Raw genomic sequence first — 12,975 nt, forward strand, 5'->3', positions numbered from 1 at the left:
GATGATACGAAGTCCGTGATAGGCGGAACACAGGCTGCTGGGAAATTCAGTGTTCCGCCTATCACAGGCGAAGGCGGAGCCGGAGGCGCGGCTTTTGAACTATAGAATGGCCGCTGTCTGTCTGCTCGACACGCTGATCGAGCGGGCAGACAGCGATGACTCGAGTATAAGCCGAGGGGGGCACTTTCAGCCTCAAAAAAGAGGCTGAAAATCTCGGCTTATACTCGAGTATATACGGTAATAAATAAGCGACATAACTGGGATTACAACTCACCATTAATGCCACTATTAGACACGTAATTTTTTATCCCAGGTCAAGATGAATATTTATATTATAGTAGGTGGGGTAAGAAAGACAATATTAAACTACAGGAGGTGATGGAAGGTAATAGGATGTGCACATATGAGGAAATTATAGGGAAATGGGGTCACAAACCATTAGATAAATGGAGATATTACCAATTATATTATTTTATTCACTCTTTATCACAGCCATTACGGGGTAAGGAACAACTCAGACCATTGGAGAAGCTACTAGTGAACCGTCACTGCCTAGAAAAAAGGATTTCAAAACTTTATAAAATCCTCATAGAAAGAGTAGAGCAAAACTATCCCCCCTATCTAGAAAAATGGGAAAGTGAAATCGGGTCTTTAAGGGATGACTATCATAGAAATAGGATAATAAGACAAACCTATTCAGTGGCCGTAGATGCACAGACTCGAGAGATGTCATATAAACTTTTAACAAGATGGTACATAACCCCACAACAAGGAAATAAAATATGCAGCGCGACCCCTCGGTCATGCTGGAGAGGTTGCTTGGGGGTGGGGTCATTTGCTCATATATGGTGGTTGTGTCCTAAGATACAGACATTTTGGGATAAAGTAATTGAATTTATTTTTGAAATAACAGGGGAAAGGATTAGAAGAGATCCGTGGGCTTGCTTATTTCATGATATAGATAAAGGAGAGAGAGAGTATGGGTACTCCTTGATTCCCTGCTTATTGAATGCTGCCAAATCATTGATACCGCTAAGATGGAAAAGATCTGACCCTCCCTCGATGAGGGAATGGGCAGAAAGACTTGAAAGGATCCGAATTATTGAAGAGTCAATGTATAAACTGGATAATATGGAGGAAAGGTATCAGAATAAATGGCGTCTCTGGGTGTTATTTGTTAAAACTGAAAATTATTTGAAGATGGTGGAGTGCTAGTTGAAAGGATCCCCACGGAGGAGGATCGAGTGAGAGAGGGGTGGGTGGGGGGGGGGGGGGGGGGGGAGGGTGGCTAAAGGGAGATAATTTTTATAAGAAATGATGTTGTATGTAGGATCATGTGAAATGGTCTACATAGGAATTATAGCTGTTTGTAACCTTATGAAAATCTCAAAAATAAAGAAATAATAAAAAAAGGATAGGGCTTTGCCCTATCAACAGCACTGGGTCAAGTGGTAAACACTGCATTTTTTTGGCAGGGGAGAATATACATATGCCAAAGTGAATTTTCTTTTCACCAGGCTGCAGTAGCAGACTGTGGTAGCAAGTAGAACTTCCTAATGTCAGACAAACTTATTGTGCATGTTTATCATTACCTTGATTAAGTTATGCTCAGTGCAGGGTTGATTTCAGCTATACAGGAACTATCCCAGTGAGTTGCACACTTGGTTTGCATGGTCACCGACATGCAAGACAAGTCTGCCCAAAGGATCTTACTAAACAAGTATGTATACATAGATATACTATAGAGAATGGAAGTGCAGAAGCATCCAGCAGTACCACCACCTATTTAACCACTTTCAGACCGGACCATTTTGCTGGTAAATGACCAGAGGTCTTTTTACACTTTGGCACTGCGCTGCTTTAACTGGTAATTGCGCGGTCATGCAATGTTGTACCCAAACAAAATTTGCGTCCTTTTCTTCCCACAAATAGAGCTTTCTTTTGATGGTATTTGATTGCCTCTGCGATTTTTATTTTTTGCGATATAAACGTAAAAAGACCGCAAATTTTGAAAAAAAATGATATTTTCTACTTTTTGTTATTAGAAAAATCCAATAAACTCAATTTTAGTCATACATTTAGGCCAAAATGTATTCAGCCACATGTCTTTGGTAAAAAAAAAGTCAATAATTGTATATTTATTGGTTTGCGCAAAAGTTGTCACATCTACAAACTAAGGTACGTTTTCTGGAATTTACACAGCTTTTAGTTTACGACTGCCTATCTCATTTCTTGAGGTGCTAAAATGGCAGGGCAGTACAAAACCCCCCCAAATGACCCCATTTTGGAAAGTAGACCCCCTAAGGAAATTGATAAGAGGCATGTTGAGCCCATTGAATATTTTATTTTTTTGCCTCAAGCGATTGAATAATGACAAAAAAAAATATTTTTTTTTTTTTTTTTTACACAAAGTTGTCACTAAATGATATATTGCTCACACATGCTATGGGCATATGTGAAATGACACCCCAAAATAAATTCTGCTGCTTCTCCTGAGTACGGGGATACCACATATGTGGGACTTTTTGGGAGCCTAGCCGCGTACGGGGCCCCGAAAACCAAGCACCGCCTTCAGGCTTTCTAAGGGCGTAAATTTTTGAGTTCACTTCTCACTACCTATTACAGTTTTGAAGGCCATAAAATGCCAAGATGGCACAAAACCCCCACAAATGACCCCATTTTAGAAAGTAGACACCCCAAGCTATTTGCTGAGAGGCATGTTGAGTCCATGGAATATTTTATATTTTGCCACAAGTTGCGGGAAAATTACAAACTTTTTTTTTCTTTTCACAAAAGTTGTCACTAAATGATATATTGCTCATGCATGCCATGGGCATATGTGAAATGACACCCCAAAATAAATTCTGCTGCTTCTCCTGAGTACGGGGATACCACATGTGTGGGACTTTTTGGGAGCCTAGCCGCGTACGGGGCCCCGAAAACCAAGCACCGCCTTCAGGCTTTCTAAGGGCGTTACAGTTTTGAAGGCCATAAAATGCCAAGATGGCACAAACCCCCCCCCAAATGACCCCATTTTGGAAAGTAGACACCCCTAAATTTAGGGGTACACTAGTGAGACTAGGTAATAAATGGCGGGTGCCCTGAAACTATAAAAAAATAACTAACCAACCAGCGTCACCTGTAACAGTTATATGGTGATCACTGGTGAAAGGGTTAACTAGGGGGCAATCAGGGGGCTTTATGCGGTAGTATATGGGGGTCCCTGGCGCTATAAAAAGCTGCGGCGAACCTAAATACCTACCTGCCTAACTAGCGTCACCTGTGACACTAATACAGCGATCAGAAAAACGATCGCTTATTAGGCTGGGTTCACACTGGAGCGATGCGGGAACGTCACGAATGCGCGGCGGGTTCCCGCATCGCATGCCTCCCGGCGGCAGTTCACACTGCCCTATGCGAACTGCTGGGAGTGTCAGTGAAATGTTAATGACACCCCCAGATCAGTTCGCATATCGCAGTGCGATCTGAAAACTTGGATCGCATGGTGTGAACACCCATGCGATCCGATTCTGCTGCAGACCAAAAAAAGGGTCCCGTGCGAGTTTGCGGCGGGTGCGGCGGGTGCGACACGAATTCAGCCATACTATCTGTATAGCTGAACTCGAATCGCACAGAGATCGGATGTGATTTGCACTGCAGTGCGGTGCGAATCACATCCGTTCTCATAAACCGCTGCAATGTGAACCCAGCCTTAGTGACACTGGCGACGGGGGGTGATCACGGGGTTAAACCTTTATTGGTGGGGTTAGGGGGGTACCTTAGAACTAAAGGGGGCTAACCCTAACTGCCCTAACAGTTATTAGTCACAAATGACACCCGCCGGGTGATCAGGGGGTTAAACCTTTATTAGGTAATAAATGGCGGGTGCCCTGAAACTATAAAAAAATAACTAACCAACCAGCGTCACCTGTAACAGTTATATGGTGATCACTGGTGAAAGGGTTAACTAGGGGGCAATCAGGGGGCTTTATGCGGTAGTATATGGGGGTCCCTGGCGCTATAAAAAGCTGCGGCGAACCTAAATACCTACCTGCCTAACTAGCGTCACCTGTGACACTAATACGGCGATCAGAAAAATGATCGCTTATTAGGCTGGGTTCACACTGGAGCGATGCGGAAACGCCGCGAATCCGCGGCGGGTTCCCGCATCGCATGCCTCCCGGCGGCAGTTCACACTGCCCTATGCGGACTGCTGGGAGTGTCAGTGAAATGTTACTGACACCCCCAGATCAGTTCGCATATCGCAGTGCGATCTGCAAACTCGGATCGCATGGTGTGAACACCCATGCGATCCGATTCTGCTGCGGGCCAAAAAAAGGGTCCCGTGCGAATTTGCGGCGGGTGCGGCGAATGGCTGAACTCGAATCGCACAGAGATCGGATGTGATTTGCACTGCAGTGCGGTGCGAATCACATTCGTTCTCATAAACCGCTGCAATGTGAACCCAGCCTTAGTGACACTGGCGACGGGGGGTGATCACGGGGTTAAACCTTTATTGGGGGGGTTAGGGGGGTACATTAGAACTAAAGGGGGCTAACCCTAACTGCCCTAACAGTTATTACAGTCACAAATGACACCAATGCAAAAAAAAAAAAAAAAAAAAATTACATTGGTGTCACTGTGACTGGGGGGCAGGGGTAATTGGGGGGGTGTGAGTGTGCCTGGCATGTTCTACTGTGTGTGTAGAGTGTTGGTGCAACTCACCGATCCGCTCTCCGTGTCGGAACGAAAAATACCGACACGGAGGAGAGAATACATCACTTCCTCTCCTGTGTTTACATTACAGGAGAGGAAGTGATGTCACGGGGGATTCCTATTCGTCGGGAGCGATCGCGAGGGGGTGGCCATGAATGAATGGCCGCCCCCTCGTCCCGGATCGCTCCCGGACGAAAACCGACTGCCGTAGGCACCGGGCGGGGGCCCGATCGGGCCCCCGACCCGCGGGAGGCAAGGGACGTACATGTACGCCAATATGCCTGCCCGTGCCATGCTGTCGACGTACATCGTCGTGCAGCAGTCGGCAACTGGTTAATATATCAGCAATACCAATGGGGCAAGGTTTGCTCAGATGATTGTTTTCCCCATCAGTCAGCTGATTTGGCTAGATTAGGAAATGGTTATGTCCAAGCTTAAAGTGGAATTCTGCAATATCACTAATGTTAAAACTGCTCCCACTTCTTTCTTTTACTAACCTGTATATAAGAAATGTATACACTTCATTTTCTGGCTGCTGCTCTCCAGTCATGTGAGTGGCTTCCCTCAGCTATCAGTGAGGCGGGCAGTGCTAACAACAGATGGGCAATAGTAAGCCTATGGCTATGTAGTTCTGGCTCACTCAGTAATTCCAGCCATTGCTGGAGCGCTCTTCACTCTCCCCTGTAGCCGGTGAGGCTGACACAGGAGAGATCATGTGACCGGACCAGAGTATATGCATTCTTCTACAGGTTAATTAGTATAGGTGGGAGCAGTTTTAAGATTAGAGATATTCTGTAATTCTACTTTAAATTAATTCAGTGAAGACAGCTGAAAACACTTTTTTGAAAGTCCTGGCACCAAGTCGCAACATAGAACTTTTCCTGCATAGCTGTTAAGATAAAGCAATTTAAAGCCTTGCACATGGTTTTTCCTTCTCCAAATCTGACAGCTGTATAGCCAACAATTATCAGTTACCAAGTGATCCGAGTGATACCATTTTTTTTTATCTTTCTTAACTATTACTCTTGGTTCTGAAAAGAACCTACTCAGATACTGGCTAATAAGTTGTTACTGTTAGGAGAGATCTCAGAGAATCTGATACACGGTATATTACAGAATGACCAATGTATACCTGAAATTGGATATCAAATTGCCATTCACAAATCCCCCTTCATGGCAATATCCTAAGTTTGCAATCCCACGTTTAATGCAAGATACAGAGTTGGAAATGCCAAGAACGACACCCATTTAAGTCAGGACATGAACATCACTTAAGTATTAAATGGGCTTAGGTTAACAAAAAAGCATGAGTCTAATTTAAGGCATTGAGCTCTTAGCAGCACTGAAAACAAACATTCCTTTTATTTTTATAAGAAACCAGGACCAGTGTTAAAGATCCATTCCAAAAAGAATTACATATCCAGTAGGCTTCTTCTCATTGCTTCCTTAATAGCAGCATCTGTAGGAAAGGAATTATACATATTAAAATCAGCCTGTTCAATTACAGACTTTATGCTCAAGAAAACAATTCTTCATAGTAGATTTTAATCACAAAAAAGTGTCATGATAAAAACCCATTTACACATGTGTTTTTCCATAGGCTTTCTAGGAAGAGGTGTCTTTCTGACTATCTTGACAAGGCATACAAGCAGCCTTTATACAGTGTTTAACATATGGTACACCCTTGTTCTTAAAGCGGTAGTAAACCTGCACTTTTTTTTTTTAAAGCTTGCAAGGCAAAGGCATACTGAACTAGTATGCAGTGCATACTAGCTCATTATGAAATACTCACCTTAGAATGAGGCGCTGGTATCTCACCTGATCCACACCGAGGGAGCTGACATGTTGCCTCGGCGTGTCTTCCGGGTATCGTGGTTCCGTCGCTGTGAGTGGCCGAACCGACGATACGTCACTCCAGCTCATGTGCGAGGGAATCTTTTTCCCGGCAAGGTCTGGCAGTCCTCAACAGTGCATACTACTGTACTGTTGTTCAAAAAGACTATACTACCGCTTTAATTAAAAAAAAAAAGAAAAAAAAAGTTTTTTCATAAAATGCAAGCATACAGTGAGGTAAAAAAGTATTTGATCCCCTGCTGATTTTGTAGGTTTGCCCACTGACAAATGATCAGCCTATAATTTTAATGGTAGGTTTATTTTAGCAGTGAGAGACAGAAAAAAAAAAACAACAAAAATGCCCCCAGAGAAAAACGCATTTCTAAAGTTATAAATTGATCGGCAATGAGTGAAATAAGTAACCCCTTCGCAAAAACACGACTTGGTACTACTTTGTGGCAAAACCCTTGTTGGCAATCACAGAGGTCAGACGTTTCTTGTAGCTGGCCACCAGGTTTGCACACATCTCAGGAGGGATTTTTTTCCCACTGCTCTTTTCAGATCCTCTCCAAGTCATTAAGGTTTCGAGGCTGACATTTGGTAACCAACTTTCAGCTCCCTCCACATATTTTCTATGGGATTAATGTCTGGATATCAGTAGGCCACTCCAGGACCTTAATGCGTTTTTTCTTGAGCCACTCCTTTGTTGCCTTGACTGTGTGTTTTGGGTCATTGTCTGCTGGAAGACCCATCCATGACCCATTTTCAACGTCCGGTCTGTGGGAAAGAGGTTCTCACCCAAGATTTTACAGTACATGGGCCCCGTACATCGTCTCTTTGATGTAGAGAAGTTGTCCTGTCCCCTTAGAAGAAAAACACCCCCAAAAGCAAGTTTTATAGCAACCTCTATTATGGATGGTGTTCTTGGGGTCATAGGCAGCATTTCTCCTCCTCCAAACACGGCAAGTTGATTTGATACCAAAGAGCTCAATTTTGGTCTCATCTGACCAGAACACTTTTCCCCCAGTTCTCCTCTGGATCATTCAGATGTTCATTAGCAAACTTCAGACGGTGTTATAAATGGGCTCTCTTGAGCAGGGGGATCTTGCAGCCACTGCACAATCTCAGTCCTTCAGAGCATAGTGTGTTACCAATTGTTTTCTTGGTGACTATAGTACCAGCTGCCTTGAGATAATTGACAAGATTCTCCTGTGTAGTTCTGGGCCGATTCCTCACCATTCTCATGATCATTGAAACTCTATGAGGAGAGATCTTGCATGGAGGGAGATTGACAGTTATATTGGTGTTCTTCCATTTGCGAATAATTGCACCAACTGTTGTCACCCTCTCACCAAGGTGCTTGGTGATGGTCTTGTAGCCCATTCCAGTCTTGTGTAGGTCTACAATCTTATCTTCGACATCCTTGGACAGCTTTTGGTCTTGGCCATGGTAAAGAGATTGGAATCTGATTGATTGCTTCTGTGGACAGGTGTCTTTTATACAGGTAACATGCTGCGATTAGAAGCCCTCTCTTTAAGAGAGAGATATTAATCTCAGCTCATTACCTGTATAGAAGACACCCGGGAGCCAGAAATCTTGCTGATTGATAGGGGATCAAATACTTATTTCACTTATTAAAATGCAAATCAATTTATAACTTTTTTGAAATGCGTTTGTTATTCTGTCTCACACTGTTAAAATAAAACTACCATTAAAATTATAGACTGATCGTTTTTCAGTGGGTAAACATACAAAATCAGCAGGGGATCAATACTTTTTTCCCCTCGCTGTATGAGCCATGCAATTAATGCAAAAATATTTTTCTTGCTCTTTTGTTACAGAGGTTTGGTACAGTGCACTAAAATACCAAATATTAATGGGCTCCAAGTATGTAAACATGACATGCAAAAAAAAAAAAGAAATAGAAAAAAAAAACACCATTAAAGGGAACCCTTTCTTTGAATACTAAAAAATAGGTTGTTGAGGTGTGAGGATTGGAGTTGCCTCAAAGGTTTAATAAGTACATATTACATGTAGGTAATAAGCCCAGACAAGTACTATAAAGCGATTGTCAGGGGTCGACTGAAAAATGGAGAGAAAAGGTTCTCTTCTGCAGAAAACAAAATCATTTTGTTTTATATGCAAAACTAAGCTACCCCAATTATGAACTCTTGGCTTGAAATAGCTTTTTTTTTTTTTTTTTTTTTTAGAACATGCAATTCTGGAACAACTGGGTTATACTGCCACCTATTGGAATAATTGACACTGAAAAGCAAAAAACTGGAGGCTATCCCAGGGTATAACTCCTACCATGAAAAGCAGGCTTCAGTTTCTTTACAAAGGAGTACCAAGTGCAGAGGCCATAAACACAGATGGCTGGGACCTAGATTGTACAACAGATTGTGAGGGGAAAAAGGATTTCATGGGGAGTACAAAAATCATATTTTCTGGGAAGGAATTGATCGCGTAGGCTTACAAGATTGTCCTTTCCACTGGTACTCTTATCACCAGTGATGTCCATGACTAGCTTGTACAATATGCTGGCCATCTGGTCTAAGCGATCTATCAGCTGTTGGTCCAGTCTTACTTAAAGGGACATAGACCAGTCAAGGAAGGGTTCTTTAGGCTGGGTTCACATACGAGCATGCAGTGGCATTGTTTCAGGTCCGATTTCAGCCCGAATTTCTGCCTAATTTCGGACCCCAAAATGGACCAAAAGACGCACAGGGCTCCTTGTGCAAATCACGCCTGAGCTGCTGCAGGGATATGTGAACCAGTCAGCCTAAGCCTAAAAGAGTGTACCTTCCAATGGAATGGTAGTCACTCTATTCAAACAAGAAAAGGCAGGGTTGAAACACATCTTACCATATTCCTCATTAAGAAGATATAATAATGCAGCGGGGTGGAGGAATACATTTGCTGACCTACAGGGTCTATAGAACGAAGACCAGAGGCAGAGCTGGCGGTAGCAGCAGCCTAGTTATTTAACTTCAGAGTAGTGCTCACTACATCAGAGAGTAGCCAAGCTCTCTTTGTTTGGGGGCATGGCTCAGATGGAAAAGACTAAACAGAGGATCACCAACAGTCTTACAGCAGCTACAGTAGTTGACAAACCAGCCTTCTATACCACTAGAGAAGATATGGTAGTATGTTTTAGGCCCCTGCAATTAGAGTCAGTTATCTGTTGAGTAGTCTTGAAGCTGAAACCCAACATCGTAAGAGAAAAAAAACATTTAAAGAAGATGGTAAATCCACCTTAGAGACTTAAATCAGAGAGGATTCCTGATCTGGTGCTCAGCCCACATGCACACAGCCTACTCACGTTAAAGTGATGGAGACTGGGTCAAGCTACATTAAATCCACACCTATGAACTTGGAAACCACACCAAAGTGACAAAAACAGTTTAGGCTGGGAAGCACACTAAGCAGGTGCCAACACTCAGAAGGTACTTCCAGGCTCATCCTGCAGGAACTAAGCTTGGTAGGGCATGTTGCAATGGATCCAACAAGCATGCTCACATCCAGCAAGGCTGTTCTAAATCCATCAGCAGCTGTAAACTGAAGAATTCACAAATTTTGCAAAGACTAATGCTGGCCATACACTATATGAAAAATTGGCCGAACCCATTTTTGAAAAACGAACATTCCGCCATAAGTGCAAATGATAGTGCCATCATGTAATGACCGATAAATCGTTCAGTGGACATAAATGAAACCATTTTTTTTTTTTTTTTTTTACATATACCTAGTGCAGACAGTTCGGACAGGAAACACATTAACCTTTCAATTTATCGTTCAGCAGAAAATTTTCAAACTTGTCCTTCGTTTTTTTCAGCTCAAAAATGTCCCCAATGATTGTGTGCCTATTAACTGCCCAAAAACTAACAAACTGTCTAAGTGACCGAATTGTGGCCAATTTTTTGTATAGTGTATGGCCAGCATAAGCCAACCCATAGACGAGTCAATTTAATTCAACGAGCAGGTTGAAAAAAAAAAAAAAAAAAAAAAACAAGTAACTTAATAAGCCAATCCACACACAATGTATATAGGGTAATCTTTCTAGCTGAGCTATTTTTATTCTAACAGAGAGACTTCCCTTCAGTCAGAATACACTGATCAATGTTGCAGGCTACGGCCTGCAGTGTTAATCGGGCGGGGAAAATACGTCAGGGCATTTGTGCAGAAGTTGATCGGTAGTCCAAAGTGCTCATACAAGGATAAAGATTCAGCTGGTCCCTGTTAAACTTGGCAAGCTTTGATCCATGTATGGGTGGCTTTAGTGATGAAATCAGGAGAGCTGGATAGAGGTCTATTCTCCTAGGACTGGAAGGGGTTATACCCTGGAGGAGCCTACAGGTTTCATTTGGCAGTATCCGATCTTCCCCTAGGGAGCAATTTAACCCAGTTGTTTCCAGGATCCTGCGATCCTAATTGGAGGAGACAGAAACATTATGAGTCTTGGTAAATAGCAACAACTATGTATTAAAGCCTACAAAAAGTGGATTACAGAACAATAGGAATAGCTTAATAATTGCTCATGAAACTCACCAGAACAAAAAAGACCCAGATTAAAAACAGGATTTTTAAAAACAGTTTACATGTAAAATCCTTTTTTCTTTAAAGTACAAGTAGTAATTACTATGTGGGTTATAGGCCACCTTCAGGTGATGGACACTGGAACACCCTAAGACAAGAAGTGCGCTCCCTATACAACCCCTCCCACTACTGGGAGTACCTCAGTTTTGTAGCCAAGCAATATACGTGTATACCAAAGAAAGGAGGGACCTCTGTGTCCCCTGATGTACTTCAAAGAAAAGGATTTTACAGGTAAGCCGTTTTTAAAAATCCTGTTTTCATACATCAGGGGACACAGAGCCATAGTAGTTACTATGTGAGAAGTCCCATAGCAATGGCAACTGAAGGGAGGGAGACAACAAAAGTTAGGGCATTAAGAGGCTAGAGGACTTTTACTGCAGGCTGCAGTACACTACACCCAAAGGCAATATCCTCATGACCTTTTTACATCAATTTGATAGAATCTGGTAAATGTACGAACTGAATACCAAGTTGCGGCATTGTAGATCTGAGCCATGGAGGCCACGTGATGCACCGCCCAACCAACAGCCCTGGTGGAGTGCGCTTTAACATGAAAAGGAAGAATTTTCTTCTTTAGACCATAAGCTTGAACAATCACTTGAAGAATCCATTTGGAAATAGTAGATTTTGATACTGCCTGTCCTATTTTAGGACCTTCTGGCAGTACAAACAAAACATGTTTTGTGAATCTCAGCGGTCTTCTTTAACCACTTGGGTACCGCGCTATTGCCGAATGACGGCATTAGCGCGGACCTAGATTTCCAGGACTACGTCTATTGACGTCGTCCTGGTTACGAGCGGCCTGCGCGCCCCGCGCTCTGTGATCGGCGAGAACGTGAGACTCGCCTGATCACCGATCCGTGTAAGGGGTCGATCCCGACCCCTTATCACGTGATCAGCTGTCAGCCAATGACAGCTGATCATGTGATAGAACGGAGCCGGTAATCGGCTATTATTCCTCCTCGCGCTGACAGCGCGAGGAGAAAAAAAAAAAGCCGATCACCGGCGGCCGTGATCGGGACATCAGTCCCGATCACGGCCAGCAATGAAAGGCACCACATGCCACCTGCCAGTGCCCACCTGCCTCCCGCAGTGCCATCCTGAAAAATAACAAAGTAAAAGTAAGTGCCCCCCGTCTGTGCCCATAATGCCCACAGTGCCACCCCACAGTGCCACCCCACAGTGCCACCCAATCTGCCTCAAAGGTGCTGCACCCCAGTGCCGCCCATCAGTGCCCAGCAGTGCCGCCCATCAGTGCCCAGCAGTGCCGCCCATCAGTGCCCAGCAGTGCCACCTATCAGAGCCACCTATCAGTGCCACCTATCAGTGCCCATCAGTCCCATCTATCTGTGGTACCTATCAGTGCCCATCCGTGCCACCCATCCGTGCCACCCATCCGTGCCATCTTATCTGTGCCCATCAGTGCCGCCTTATCTGTGCCCATCGGTGCCGCCTTATCTGTGCCTATTAGTGCCGCCTTAACTATGCCTATCAGTGCCCACAAGTGCAGCCTATCAGTGCCCACCAATGCAGCCTATCAGTGCCCACCAATGCAGCCCATCAGTGCCCACCAATGCAGCCCATCAGTGCCCACCAATGCAGCCCATCAGTGCCCACCAATGCAGCCCATCAGTGCCCACCAATGCAGCCTATCAGTGCCCACCAATGCAGCCTATCAGTGCCGCCTTATCAGCGCACTTCAATGAAGGAGAAAAATGACCCGTTTGCAAAATTTTATAACAAACTATTAAAACATGATTTTTTATTTTTTTTTGCATCTTTTTTTGTTTGTTTAGCAAAAAATAAAACTCCGAGCTGTAACTAAATACC

At 43.7% G+C, this 12,975-nt stretch overlaps 1 protein-coding gene across 5 annotated transcripts in view; it reads right to left on the reverse strand.

Annotated features, from left to right (window-relative positions):
- Positions 1 to 12,975, reverse strand: part of LOC143989385 (E3 SUMO-protein ligase ZNF451-like) — a 155,591-nt gene that overhangs the window by 62,903 nt on the left and 79,713 nt on the right. For 2 of the 5 annotated variants that reach the window (XM_077489505.1, XM_077489502.1), the window contains one exon: positions 6,048 to 6,175. The exons of 1 other annotated variant lie outside the window; for it this stretch is intronic. Coding sequence is in view for 2 of the 4 variants with exons in the window: in XM_077489502.1 (XP_077345628.1) it covers positions 6,129 to 6,175 (47 nt within the window). In the remaining 2 variants the exon portion in view is untranslated. Of the gene's footprint in view, positions 1 to 6,047; positions 6,176 to 10,593; positions 10,977 to 12,975 lie in introns of those variants that run through there. 2 more of the 5 variants (XM_077489504.1, XM_077489501.1) reach the window with 1 other exon arrangement.

The sequence above is a fragment of the Lithobates pipiens genome, unplaced genomic scaffold (genome assembly GCF_037356315.1).
Source record: "Lithobates pipiens isolate NorthernLeopardFrog02 unplaced genomic scaffold, aLitPip1_a1.2 Scaffold_18, whole genome shotgun sequence".
Classification (NCBI taxonomy): domain Eukaryota; kingdom Metazoa; phylum Chordata; class Amphibia; order Anura; family Ranidae; genus Lithobates; species Lithobates pipiens.